Source organism: Asparagus officinalis, unplaced genomic scaffold (genome assembly GCF_001876935.1).
Source record: "Asparagus officinalis unplaced genomic scaffold, Aspof.V1 AsparagusV1_Un552, whole genome shotgun sequence".
NCBI classification, from domain to species: Eukaryota; Viridiplantae; Streptophyta; class Magnoliopsida; order Asparagales; family Asparagaceae; genus Asparagus; species Asparagus officinalis.
The window spans coordinates 34,743-48,974 of record NW_017972815.1 but is presented as its reverse complement, the minus strand read 5'-3'; the positions used below and the strand labels follow the sequence as shown (position 1 = coordinate 48,974).

The 14,232-nt window shown below is 35.0% G+C and overlaps 1 protein-coding gene across 2 annotated transcripts in view; it reads right to left on the bottom strand.

The window, feature by feature from the left end:
• LOC109827917 (protoporphyrinogen oxidase, mitochondrial) overlaps positions 1-13,609 on the bottom strand; it is a 22,086-nt gene extending 8,477 nt beyond the window's left edge. For both annotated transcript variants that reach the window (XR_002243537.1, XM_020394938.1), the window contains exons 1-10: positions 13,501-13,609; positions 13,298-13,337; positions 12,335-12,470; positions 7,728-7,793; positions 7,472-7,522; positions 7,279-7,335; positions 4,322-4,404; positions 1,664-1,700; positions 1,474-1,539; positions 1,137-1,177 (exon numbers count right to left, since the gene is read on the bottom strand). Coding sequence is in view for 1 of the 2 variants with exons in the window: in XM_020394938.1 (XP_020250527.1) it covers positions 1,137-1,177; positions 1,474-1,539; positions 1,664-1,700; positions 4,322-4,404; positions 7,279-7,335; positions 7,472-7,522; positions 7,728-7,793; positions 12,335-12,470; positions 13,298-13,337; positions 13,501-13,531 (608 nt within the window). In the remaining variant the exon portion in view is untranslated. The remainder of the gene's footprint in view (positions 1-1,136; positions 1,178-1,473; positions 1,540-1,663; positions 1,701-4,321; positions 4,405-7,278; positions 7,336-7,471; positions 7,523-7,727; positions 7,794-12,334; positions 12,471-13,297; positions 13,338-13,500) is intronic.
• Between the last annotated feature and the right edge of the window lie 623 nt (positions 13,610-14,232).

The following is a 14,232-nucleotide window of genomic DNA, read 5'->3' as shown; positions in this document are numbered from 1 at the left end:
CCCTCCTTCCGTTCCCAGAATCCTTTCTCTCCAAAACTTCCGTATTTGGGTCCTAACAAGAAGCAATCCAAGAACTCAGGCAGAAAACGCAGCAGTACTTTGCAAAAGACATAAGTAATTAATTATTGCGGCGGAATCCAAGAAGGAGAGAGCATTGACACTTCATGCGAGCAGAAAAAATCATTTCTTTAGCATAGATTTATTTTTTCTGCTTCAAATAGATAGGTCTATGATGGTGTTGGAATTTGAGGAAGACAAAAGGGATGAGATTGTTTTTGGTTCTTTTGTTTCAGGAAAAAAAGTATTGTTGAGGATTCCATTCCCTGCAAAAGGGAAAAAAGGAAAAAAAGGGATGAAGATAGTCAAAGTGTTAGGTACTTAGATTTAATACATATTGCTTATTAATTCCAAAAAGGTAAAATGAGAGAGACCGAGGATGTTACTTCAAACTTTATATGAAGATTAAGAAAAACATTTGACATATTGAGATGAGGACTGTAATGATCGTAAAATAGAATGTTCATAACCCCCCCCCCCCCCCCAAAAAAAAAAAAAACAAAAACAAAAACAAAAACAAAAAAATGTGGTTTCTGAGGATCGTTGATCATAAGCTTGTATGTGGAGAACACTGGCAATGGAGAAAAGTGCAGTTGGTGTAGGCCCAAATACAGTTTGGGATACTAGAGCCTAGGAGGGACTCATTTGACCACCCCACATTGGTTTTAGCCCCAAATTTGTATTTCAAAATCCCATTTACTGAGGACACTTATTCTGACCTCTAGTTGATTTTTACTTTAATTTTTAGTTTAGAATTAGTAGTCCGCTTTAAAAGCTCCTTATAACTTTACATTTATACAGGAAATAAGGCTTTCAATGAATCTGTACTTGCATTAACATGCTAAAAGGCATCCTAAGGGGTATGAGTGATAAATGAACCTATGCCTGTATTAAGATGACAGAATATCACTGTGAATGCTGCAAAACTGAAGTTAAATAACCATAAAGCCAACATTAAAACCAAATCAGGTTCCACAATTTTTTTGTGAGATGAAACATATATAACGATTACACAACGTATCAATCATGAAACTTAAGTACAGATACTGATAAAGAGGACCAAATGTTAAGCAACTTACTTCTTTTCTAGATTCCATAAATCGGGAAATGCATAGCGCATCTGTGTATATGAAACGACTATTAGTTAATAAAGGCATATAGAAAGAAAGGGTCTGTTCAATAAGATATATAGAAGTCCAATAGTTTAGACAGGTTGAAATTGAACATTATAGACAATGGAATAGTTACTCTATTTTAGGATTTATTAAATGAAATTGGTTCAATAAGTAATAAATATAATTTTTACTGAAGTATTAACTTCATATAGGTTTTTTGATATAAAACATGTAGAAAGAAATAATTAAAGTTCCTTATTGCAAGAAAAAAACATTTACAAGAAGAAAAGTCACCACTTACAGATAATGATTCAGGATCACCAGCGCTGCTACCGGCTACAAAAGGATCAATGAGATAGTCGACAACCTAAATTGGACGTAAATCTATCAGTTTAAGAAAAATAGTACACAGCACTGCAACGATCCAGAAGACAAAAAGGGACTGAGATAAGCTGGTACATATTAAAACGGCATAATGGACTGTACTCCACCTCTCTTCCAAAATGACGACCAAAAAACTCTCCCACACTGCAGAAATAAAATAAGGAATGGTAAAAAGATTTCCCCTTCTAGAAGACTACAAGCTAAGACAAGGATATATTTTTTTCATGTACCAATGAGAGCGTGGTTACAGACATGCAAACTTGTGTACAAGTCCCAATAATATTTGTGTGCGTGTGTGCCAGATGCATTCAGATCTCCATAATTACATAAACATCAAAATAGGGATCATAAAAGATATTCAGAAACCATTTTCCTTTCAGTAAAAGTTCCGAACAGAATATGTTTGAGATGCGTGAAATTTTCACTGAGAGATATAATCAAGCTAACGAGAGTAGATTTAACAACTGTCGGTCATCAGTTCATACCCATAAGCAGAGTTCTCCCACTTGAGTGTCTGTGCCAAAGATGTTACCTTTTATACAATCCAACATCTCGAGGGTCATCCGTTCTGGGCCCAGATTTGGCATGACAAATGGCTCTCGGAAAGACCACCCAGTTTCGTGTCCACTTAGTAGTGGCTGCCAGTGGCTCACAGAAGTCTTTTATTAGCATAACTTTCCACTAGAGAAGTTGATCCCACTGGGCGGACTGGGATGTGGTTGCGGATATATTCCCCTTGTACACGCCCATCGTAACAGTGTCAAGCTTATACCAACCTTGCAATGTGATCTCCAGTAATGGGTGGCCACTTCACAGTTTGCTTTGCTAATAATAATTTAAAACCAAAAAATGTTTCCTGCCTTGCCCAAAATTCTTGGGTTAAGGATGTTCGTGCCACTGAAGTAGACCTTTTTTTATTTGGAAATTTCTAAGACTACAGTTCAGTAACCATCAAAAGACATCCTTTTGAAGCAGGGCCTCCATCCTACCATCAACCCTCTGTACTTGCTGCAATGGTACAAGAATGAGGGAACCAGAGGCTTTAGGTTTATGGCCATGGTAGAAGGCCAGAAATAATCTTATCTAATAGTGACTCTATTGTAACTAAGGATATTGCATACGACTGACCTTTCTAATTTTAGAGCAAGTAACTTAAAAGCTGGTTAAATGTAATAATGCTAGAAATTAGCATAAGGAACATTTTTCTTAAACCATCTGTTTTCTCTCTGCTGTTGGAAAATAGAAAATTAAAGAGTAGTCAGTAGACCCAATAAGTTTCTTCTAAGAATTGGAGCTATAACAGAGCATCAACAAGAGAACTGCCAGCTACTTATTGAAGTGATTGTCCTTTCGCAAACTAAAGTTTATGACTTCAACTAAAAATTTTTGACAGTCACATGCAGAAAGTTAATATTTAAGAAGACTGTTAAAAGACTTGCATTTCTGGCAATATCATGGACTTGGAGTCTGCTTTAATAGCCACCTGTAGGTTGATTTTCAGGAGGCAACTGACAGTCTGACATAGCACCAAATAAACAAATATCAAGTATCAAACACGTCTTAATGAAGTGTAGAAAGTTTGAAATGTCATGATCCCTGATTCCACATAAAGAGGGTGAGCAATAATAACTGGAGCAAAGAGGTTATAGAGTGGCACATGTAAGAACATTATTAGGCCAAAGACTACAAAGAAACATAAGTTTAACATATTTGCGTCACCAAGGTGTTAGATTACAAGCCCTCTATTGGCAGTGCAAAGAAGAAGATAACATATCATGTAACAGAAGTTTTCATCTCCTTGCTGCCTCGCTTACTGAAAAAGGAGGGAAATGTTGTCATCTTCCTTTTAAACTACAGCCACCCACTTCCACCTAAATAACTTTAGGTGACAAAAAAAATTACAAACTGTGTAAAACTAGAAAAATAGTATCGGTTCTGTTAGTTGATACATGAAATTCATTTTATTATAGTTACAAATTCAGACCAAATCGATGTGTAAGGTTACGAGATTGACTTTAACGTATTAGCTCAGTCACAAGTTTTACTACGCCTACTTTAATCCAAAATTAATATGAGTTTCAAGCTACACTTGAACACATTAGCTTATTCACAAGTTCTACTACGCCTACTCTAACCCAAATTAAGTTAAGTCTCAAGTTATAAAAACCAAAACTTTATCGCCAGGAGACATCCCAATTTGGCCCTAGACCATCACTGAGGCTCACACTACATATGCCAGCAGTAAGCTTCCCAAATGGTAAAGATTTTTATAATATCGAAGGTAAACTCATATATAGTGTTTTAATAATTATTCTTTTACATCATCCATGATAATTAGTTAAGAGACTAGTATATGTTTTGGACACTGAAAGTATCATTTTCTATAACATAAACTGCATCAAAAAATTAAAGAATCCAGTGTTTCTACATTAAGCAGTCACAACAAATATAAATTTGAAAATGTGAAGAGGCGTTACTATAGATTCTTCAACAGAGACTTTCCAGATTAATGAATTTGGTAGCTTGGTTAAGTCTATGAGCCAACTAAAAATGTATAGCTACTATTTTTAGAAAGATTAACATTTCTAGAGGGAGAAATTAAGAAAGTCTGCTCCACATGTTATTCTACATAGATAAAGCAATGAAAAGAAACTAGATGCTAATACATGTTTGGAATCAGAATACACCAAGGTAATGTATCATGACAGTGCCCAAAATTGAGTAAAACTAGTGCAATTTAGCGATAATTTTGATAGTATAATCACCTTTCCTTTACATCTTCACCTGACACCTTTGAGTCCTTTCTTCTATATTGCCTGCATGTGAAGGGCTCCAGAATTATCTTTAACTGTAAGAGTAGTCAGCAAAGGGCAAACTTCATTGAAGGAGTACCTCAGAGTTGCAAAATATTGGGAGAATGTTTAAAATAAAAAAAAGAAGCAGAAAGAAGAAAGAAAGTGCAAGTAGACAACCCATTAAGTTAAAATATGTTTTTCTTGCAATTTGTTCATTCTCTTGTTTTTTATACCCACTATAACTCTGGAGGAACAATTCTACCATGTAGGACAGTAAATTAAGTGAATGCCACAGGCTCACATAAGGAGACTGGCTTGCAAGTATCTGAGGACGCTTTTAAGATGTTCATGTTGTCTTTTGCAAAATATACATGGAAGTGGAATTTTATTTGAGACATATGTAATCATAAATCACATTCATGTTGAGTAGTATCTCAACTGAAATCCCGATTCTAATAAATTGCTTTTACTCGGATAGCATTGAAATTCCTAAAATTTAATTAATAATAATTGGTTAATGGAAATTGTGGATATTTGTCGCTTGAAACTACCTCCCCACCGCCACCCAAAAGGAAAAAAACCAATTAGTTGAATTCGAGAACGGAGTCAACTGCAAGTTGTATTAACTAGGTTATTTATTCAGGAGAGAATCTTTTACACAATTTTACCTGAGAATGATTACAATTTAGATAAATCAATACAATAGAGAAACTTTCGGTTATCTAGTAGAAGAAATTAGGATTTCTGCGCATATAGTGTTGGTGAAGAGCATGACCTATCTCCTACCTGAAAGTTGATTTCTTTTGTTTTATTTCCTCAGATAGCTTTTGTTCCAACTTCCAAGTCTATTGTTTGTGTTCAAAACTACATTTGATCATATTTTTCTCTCCTGCAAATCTTTTTCATACTGGAGATAAAGTTTCCAAAATCAGCGACGTTGCAAGCCTTGATTCAATCAGTTTCCATGCAGAACATTCATTCCCATAGTGCTCTATACTTGAATTGCAAGCTACGTTACCTAGACTCGGGTACGAGTATCCGATACGGGTGTGGATCTGAGTGTCCGATACGAAATTTTTGAAAATTTTGGATACGGGGACACCGTCCTAAATTTCGACACGGGTACGGAGATACACTTTTAATAATAGTTTAATTTATTTAATGAATTATGAAGTATAACTAATTAAATTCAAAAAATATTAATTTATTGTTTTTGGGATTGTAGGTATTTTATAATTTTTGCCGCATGCTCTGAAATCTATAAATTAATATATATTTCAGTCGCCTATTAGAGTAGTGTTTGAAAGTAAAAAAAAGAAGAAGAAAAAATAAAGTTGGTGTAGGGAGAGGAGATTGCTACGAAGGTTATTTATTTTTCCAGTCTTTGGTTAACTCCACGATGAGCTATCTTCTGAACAACACTGGGCCGCTGAGAATAAGTACATTTCTATGAAGGATGTATTTCTTGAGCCATTTTGTAAACTGTCAGCCCACAAACTTCAGGCCTGGCCCATTAATAACTCTACAGGCTTGCTCCATCATGGCATTCTGGTAATTTTTAGCGATCTCTTGAGGACAAATACACAAAGTTATCGATACCCCATTTTTTCCTAGGGTTTCTCCGTGCCATCTCTATCTGGAGCAGCCCCCAAAAAAATAAAAACCCTAGTTGTGAACGACCAGCCACCTCCGCCTCCTCCATCAACGATGAGGAGCCATCTCCTCCCCCTTCCTTCGTCGACGACGAGCAGCCGCAGCCCCCGCCGCCTCCTTCGTCGACGACGAGCAGCCGCAGCTGGAGCTAAGTATGTAAATTTATCTTTTCTTTCTCTAATTTTCTTTTCTTTCTCTTTTTTTTTGGTTTTTCTTTGGCCGTATCCGAGTGACAACCACCGTATCCGAGCCGTATTTCGTATCCGGATCGGTGTCGGGTCGGATCGACGCCGGTACGGCGGTCAAACCGCCGTGTCCGAGTAACGTAGACCATGCCATGCCTCCCCACTTTCATCGCAAAGATATGTAACCCATGCTCATAAGGGAGGTCATCAAGTACTGTAGTGGTGAATCACATATCAGGCGCAAAAGAGCAACAAACCACTCTAAGAACCAATCAAGTAATAGAGGACCAGCTAGAAAGCAAGACAAAGGATAACAAAACAGAGAAATGATTTATTGACCAACTAAAGATTTCCAAGAAGAGTGAGGGATAAAGGAGCAAAATCCTAGCAAATTACAGAAACTATAAGTAACCAGTGGGGATTGGGGAAGCAGAAAGAAGAAATAGTGTACGGTAACCAAGCTACTTTCCCCAAGTACGATTCATTGTCTGTTCTAAGCTATCAATATGATTCCATTGGTTGCAACAGTGTGTATCAAACAAGATCCCATAGCAAAAATGCCAAAATCGTTTAACACCTCTTTAGGTTTCTGTGTAAGTTAGTTACCAATTAGTTAAAAAAAGCTCTTCATAACTGAAAGCATAGGTTTCAGATGATCAACAAAATGGTGAAGAGAAACCTACAAGATATATAGGGAGATATATGAATTAGAAAATAGTTCACTTACCTTAACAAGAAAAGTCACTTTAGTTAATAAGAAATTAACCAAATTAAAATAGACTTCTGGATAGATCATCTAGTGACCAATTACTATCACATTCTATATTCAAAAGTACTTTTATTTCTTTTACTCTCAAGAGAGAGAAAAAACATAGCCATTTCTTGGAACAACTAATGCCGAGACCTAAATTATAATGTTCAATTTTAAATAAAAATCTTTTCCTTTTTTGGTGCCAACTTTTTTTAACCAGCACACAAGTATCTGAAATACTATTAGCATAGCTATTCCACTATTTTGTTCATTCAAACAAATTGACATGGGGAGAAGAAACTCATAGGCCATAGCTGAAATTCAATGGTGAAACAAACCTTCGATTGTGCAGAAAGGATATTACTCTTGATCAATGCAACAGGATTTGATGGAATCTGACAAGCAACGGATATAAAATAGCAAATAAATTACAAGTTTCAATGAAAATGAAATATAACTACCAAAGGACAATTAATCATGAAAATACTATTGTAATAACCATGCATCTCATGAAGATCAATATTACAATACCAGCTGTGGTTCTCCATTCTTCACAACATATCGCTTGGTCTGAGAAATAGGCTGTCAAATGAGGCAACATAAATTAGCATCAAACAAACTGCCGTTAGGTTTGACTAGTAAGAACCCAAAGGTGCCAATTGCCAAAATACTACAAGCTTGCATTGACAGTAAGTTACAATCAAAATCATCCAGCATGCTAGGCCACACTTCCAGAAGAGCATGAACTTGTCAGTAGTTAAAGAAACATAACCAGATAGGCACATACAAATTGTTGCTTCTCTCGAAGGCCAAGGTCATCAATCAATCTTCCAACCTCTGTTTCACTTTCCGTCTGCACAGATAAGATGAGTTTAGTCAAGAATATTAATAAATCTAGATTGTGTGGTCACACTTAATTAGCTAATAAGTTGAATAGTAAGGCTTCAAAGCAATAGAAGGTAAGATTGGTGCAAATATGTAACTTTTACCAGCTGATCTGTAGTTATTGAATTCTAATGAGGTAATAATCTGATAAAAGAGCTTACACTGAATTGCATAAATTGTGCTAATAATAAGATATCGGCAACTGACATCACCATTGAGTTGTAATATTATGCTAACGTGAAACTGGACTAAGTGCTGATTTTGTGCTGTTTATATTTAAAGGAAATTCTGTCGTAAAATAAAAGGGAATTTATGGGATATGTTTTCCGCAATATGACTATGTAAGATTAGAGCGTAAAGTGGTCAGGCTTTAAATGAATATAGTTGACAGGTTCCCCTGTAGCACAGTGTAAAGTTTCTGTGGTGAGCAGGCCTAGGGTTCAAATCCTGCTTGCACTAGGCTACAACCTATTCTCCAAAAAATGAATATAGCTAGTGGAGGTTTTGATGAAAAGAGGTGCACAAAATTTAACTAGATTCAAATTTAATAAGGCTTATTTTTCGTTTGATACCCAAAGTTCGCCCATTTTGCACTTTCATACCCCAAAATATCTTTTTAATACTTTGGTAACCCAAAGTTTCAATCTCATTTCACTTTGATACCCCCATCCAAATTGGTTAGATTTTCTATTAAATTTGTATCTCCTGTTTAGCATGTGATACTGCTATTGTGAATATTTGGTTGTTTGGATCTCTAGCAACATGAAAAAATGAGGCACTTTGGGGCACCAACGTGAAAGCCAAATTAATATGACCTATTCTTTCTAAATTCGTTTGAATTTGAATGAATTCCAAGTTAGAATACAAAGGTTGTTTTGCAGTTAAAATAAAATAGAAGAGCTATGTAATATCCTTAATAATTGGAAGTGGAAAAAATGAGATTTGTACCAAATAAGTAAGATATACTTTTGTTTTTACGAGTTGATTCATTGGATAAATATCATGGGATTTGGATAAGCATGAAAAAAAATATGAGGATAAATATGAAAAAAAAATAGAGGATGGGTGATGCAAGACGATCATCAGTCCTTGATTGGGAATTTTATAAATCCACTAGTTTCTTTTTAATTTTAGTAATATCTCCAAATTTAAGTAAGATTTTCTCAGGATTTGATTTAGGATTTTTAGAATCTCTGAGATTTTATCTTTTGTTTCTTTTTATTAGACTTGGTTAGGATTTAATATAATTTCTAAATTTAGTTATTCTCTATAAATATAGTTCTATTCCTCCATGAGGAATTAGACATTAATCATAAAAATTTGAGTTATGAGAATTCTCTTAAGCATGTGAATTGCTAAATAGTGTGACTCTGTGAGGCCCTGGGTGTAAAGCCCCTTTCAATTAAGTCCCCTTTAATCTCAGCTTTCGAATCCAATTTCTCTTTAAATCTTTGCCCTCCAATCCATCAAAACCTAATCCTCAAAAGTTTTTTTTTTAAGTTACTGTTCCCTGATGAACAGTACTATATTCATCTGCTTGATCAGCGCCTTCATTACTCCTCATCCGCCCCTCCACGATATTCGACCCCTCGTGCCTCTTCATTGATTAGATTCAACCATGCCTAAGTTTTGACGAGCCCCGATGAGCTCTCGTGATCCGATCAAGTATCGCCTATATAAATCAAGAGGTTATTAATATATTAGCCGAATGGTGCACTTCTATTTGGCATTATTAGTCTTCTTCCTACAGCTCCAAAGCTTGGAATCTAAACTTGAGCGAGTCGAGACTTTACTTCAACAATCCGAGAGCAAAAAGGGAAGCCTATACAAGAACATTGAAACATTTGTGCAAGAGCAAAATTTTCTAGCATGAGAAAATGAAAACATTAGGTGTTGTGTCGAGCAATTGGAAGTTGAGGGACAGAATCACTCGACGCATTGAAAAATGGGGACACTTGGTCAAGGAAAACATAACTTAGGATCTAGGAAATATACTTATAATAATTGAGTCAAGTTCATAAGAGGATCCCAAAAGCATCCTGCAGACTAGAATACCTCGATTAGGTAGATAAGGGAGTGCACCCATGGCTGACACATGTTGGGTGCAGATACTCCCCAGACACACCTTTGACACAGAGTTCTCTCTTTAGGCCAAAGGAATCCAAAAAATTACCCAATCAGTCCACATTTTCTCTTTATTCAGTGGACCCCTAAGATCCCCAAAAAACACAATCAATTATTTGGGTTCTTTTGGGTATAGGGTCATTTTGAACCCGATAACCCAATACCCATACTTAAAGCTTTATAAGAATAACCATGTGTCCTGTGTCTTTCAAGTCCAGCGCAATCCCAACATCATTTCTCTCTTCTCCGAACCTAAACACAAAAATGAAGAAGATGGCGATCGGAGTTCTACTCGAGATTGGATTGTTCTATTCATCACTACAAGACCACCTCCCGTTCATATTTCTAACTTTATAGTATCTCAAAATAGTAACTTAGCATTTTTAACTCAAGGGTTTTCTAGGGTTTTCCCATTTTATTAGTCAAGAAATCAATTTAAGTTTCTCCTTCTTTATTGAGTTGGATTTTCTGATCAATGTTCTGGTTTCATTGTTTTAGATTTCTAGTTACTGATATATTGTTCTTTGATTATAAAGGAAATAAGGATTGATCAAGTATTCTTATTCTTATATGTAGTAATTAATATGCACAATTTTATACAGATTATTGAATTTCTAACTTACTCAATAGTTATTTGTATATACAATTGGAAAGTTTATTAGTATATACAAATTTATATATTATTGTTCTTGTTCCTATCTCCTCTGTTTCTTTTTAAATTTTCTATATATCAGAATTATGATTATCTCCTGGTTAATAATTGTAGGAAATTGAATGGACTAGAGATTTTCTATGTATGTATGTGTGCGTGTGTATATAGAAATCGTGCAATACCTACACGCACACGTGTGTGTGTCTCTACACACAGACATATATATAATACACACACATACATACATGTGTGTGTGTGTATAGATGTAGATATATATACATATCTGTATATGTGTGTGTGTATACATATATGTATATGTGTGTGTGCGCGCACACATATACATATGTATATGTATATATATATATACATATATATATCCCCTCCACTCATTCAAATTTGGGACCACATTCACATGAGTTGAGGAGTACATGGGGATATGCAACTATTTGAATGAGTGGAGGGGATTATGTCACCTCACTACCAAGCACAATTTTTTGTGCTTGGAACCAAGCATACACATTTCTCTCTCTATATATATATATATAGAGAGAGAGAGAAATGGAGAAACCTGGTACCAAGTTGCTCCATTGAACTTGGTAGTAATGTGGACTGATCTGGTCCCTACATCTACATTAGAGTAGGTGAAAAGTGGTTGAGGCTCTATTTTCGAGTAGTGATGTAGGGACCAGATCAGTCAACATCACTACCAAGTTCAATGGAACAACTTGGTACCAAGGTTCTCCATTTTTCTCATATATATATATATATATATATATATACAGCTATATTCAAAATGTCTAATAACAGGAGTGAGTTATAACTCAGCAACTAACTTTTTAACTGTGTATACATTCGTATGTGTGTGTGTGTGTGTATATGTCTGTGTATACATTCATACATATATCTATGTATATATATATGTATATCTATGTGTGTGTGTGTGTGTGTGTGTACACACACACACACACACATAGATATACATATATATATACATAGATATATGTATGAATGTATACACAGACATATATATACGTAGATATATGTACGAATGTATACACAGTTAAAAAGTTAGTTGCTGAGTTATAACTCACTCCTGTTATTAGACATTTTGAATATAGCTGAGCAGCCTGAGTTATCTTGCTTTCGAGGAGAATCAAGCATTGACTTTTAAGTTGTAGCTATCGCATATGATCTAATACCGGTTATCAATCATAATGTGACCATGTATTTGGACCTTAAAGTGTCATTTTTAGTGACTTTTTGAGACCATATTAATATGAACACTATGAATTATGTTAGAAAGTATAGTTGCTAATGGTGTATGGTAAAAGAAATGAGCATGATTTCTTATGAACCATAATGATAAGTACATCCAAGTGTTCTTCTGTTTGTGGAATGTGGACAAGTTTTTATAAATATCATTTATGTACGATTATTGTTATTATCTTCTTTGTCTTCATGCTCAAAAGACGAGCAGGATATGCTATATGGACAATCTTGTTGTTCATCTACGACAAGTTTATTGTGATATCTTCTACTGCAGATCCCGAAAAAATAAAAATAAAAAACTCTTTCACAGGACCAATTAAGAGTTGTTATAATATTAATCTTAAACACACCTCGTGTTCGCAATTAAATCAATATACTCCATTTACATGTGTGTCTTTTAGTAAAATATCCAAATAACTTTGTGACGTATAAATAACATAAAAAACGAGGTTTTCCACACGCACCATAGTATTTGCCCCTTCATCCCATATAAGACCATCCAGTGAATTGCTTCTTATTTTCCCACCAGCTCTTCCTTCCGCTTCAAAAACAGTGACTCTCACACCGTTTGACTTGAGTCTATATGCAGCGGCAAGCCCACTGATTTTGGAAATATTAGCCCCAATTTTCAATCAGAAAAAATTTAGAAGAATAATATCGGCACATGAACATGGTTAAACAAGTATCAAAAGTGATATTTTTACTTATTTTAAACCATGCATGTCTTTACACATGACAGAAGGTCTGAACTTGTAATTCGTTCACAAATACCTAATATCTCAGACAAGAATAAGGCATCACTATGACTATAGAAATTAAAGTGATATGCAAATAGGTCATCAACAAATTTCTGATGTTACATGCGATCTTATCAGAATCACAGATGAGCTTCTCATGCTAAATTTCAAAGAAGTTAACAGCTAAAGTGACAGATAATTAGTTTATGGCTAGCCACTTTAGACCTGACTTCACACGCTGTATTTTGTCTTAAAAGAAGTTAGATTCAAAATCAGCGTTTAAAATCGAAAACGTATACATGCCCAATTGTTCCATATATTATTCAGGACTTCTATGTTAGAATAAACTAAAAAGAAAACTATAATCAGCATTGTTCAATTCACCAAACTACCGGAAATTGAAATATTTACAAACCATAAACAACACTAAGTCATCAGTATCATCAATTTTCGGCTTCTAATCCTTTTCTCATCAAACAGGGTAAAGCAGCTTCAAAACTCAACATGAACTCTACAATTAAGTCACATCAAAGGTCGAAACAATTCGACCAAATCAAGCTCAGACCCACATTATCAGTCATGCAATTCAAGCTCATGACTGCTAGAAGCAACATGATGAGTACTATTTAAAAATATGGGGGGAAACATCATCACAGATGAAAATTAAGAAATTTATCGGTAAAATCATACCTAACACCGCTGCCGACAACTGCCACAGACTTAGCAGAACCTGAAGAAAACAATTTCAGAAAATTCACAGCGAAGAAGTCACAAACTATCCAAATTCGAACTGGATGGAGGATCTGCTACTAGACGAAAGAACAGGAAGCGATAAATGAAACAGTATCGGCCGATACGAGATGAGACAGCAAGAACCTAGGGTTTTGTTGTACCTGAGACCGAGGCGGCGTCGGAGAGATCCATCGGCGAGATCGAGCAGCGGTCGGAGGAATTCTCAGTTCAATTTTTGGGTCAGATTTCTTCGATCAGTGGAAGTGCGGGGTCTGTGATTGGATAGGATAAGTAATGGGCTGGGCTTTGTTGATGAATTTTTAAAATGTGGCCTAATGTGGTAATGGGTTTGGGCTTGTTCATAAATATTTGATGATAGTCCACAAGATATAACATCTAAACATTGCGGTTCATAATTTATTCAATTAACAATCGGCTAAATTTGACGGGTTGGTTTTTTTTTCTAGCGCGCCTCGTACCAGTTTGTTATCTTTTTCTTGCTCAGATGATGTTTTGGTTATTTTTTTTCCAAGCCAAATGTGTTAGATATTTTGTTAACAAAAGGCAACTTTGTCTTCATGAATTATAATAAATATGTAATTAAAACATGCAATTAAAAATATGTGTAACGGATATATAATTATATTATAATAAATATGTAATTAAAACATGCAATTAAAAATATGTGTAACGGATATATAATTATGGGGAACGTTACAAAATTTATGATGAACGTTACAAAATTAATTACGGGTTTTGTAACGTCTTTTCCAACCCTATATATATACGTATGTTGAGCTCAAAATAATAAGAAGAAAAGAAAAAAATATATACAACAAGTTTCTCTTGTTTTTCTTCTCTCCCCTACATATTATTTTTATCTACATTTTAGT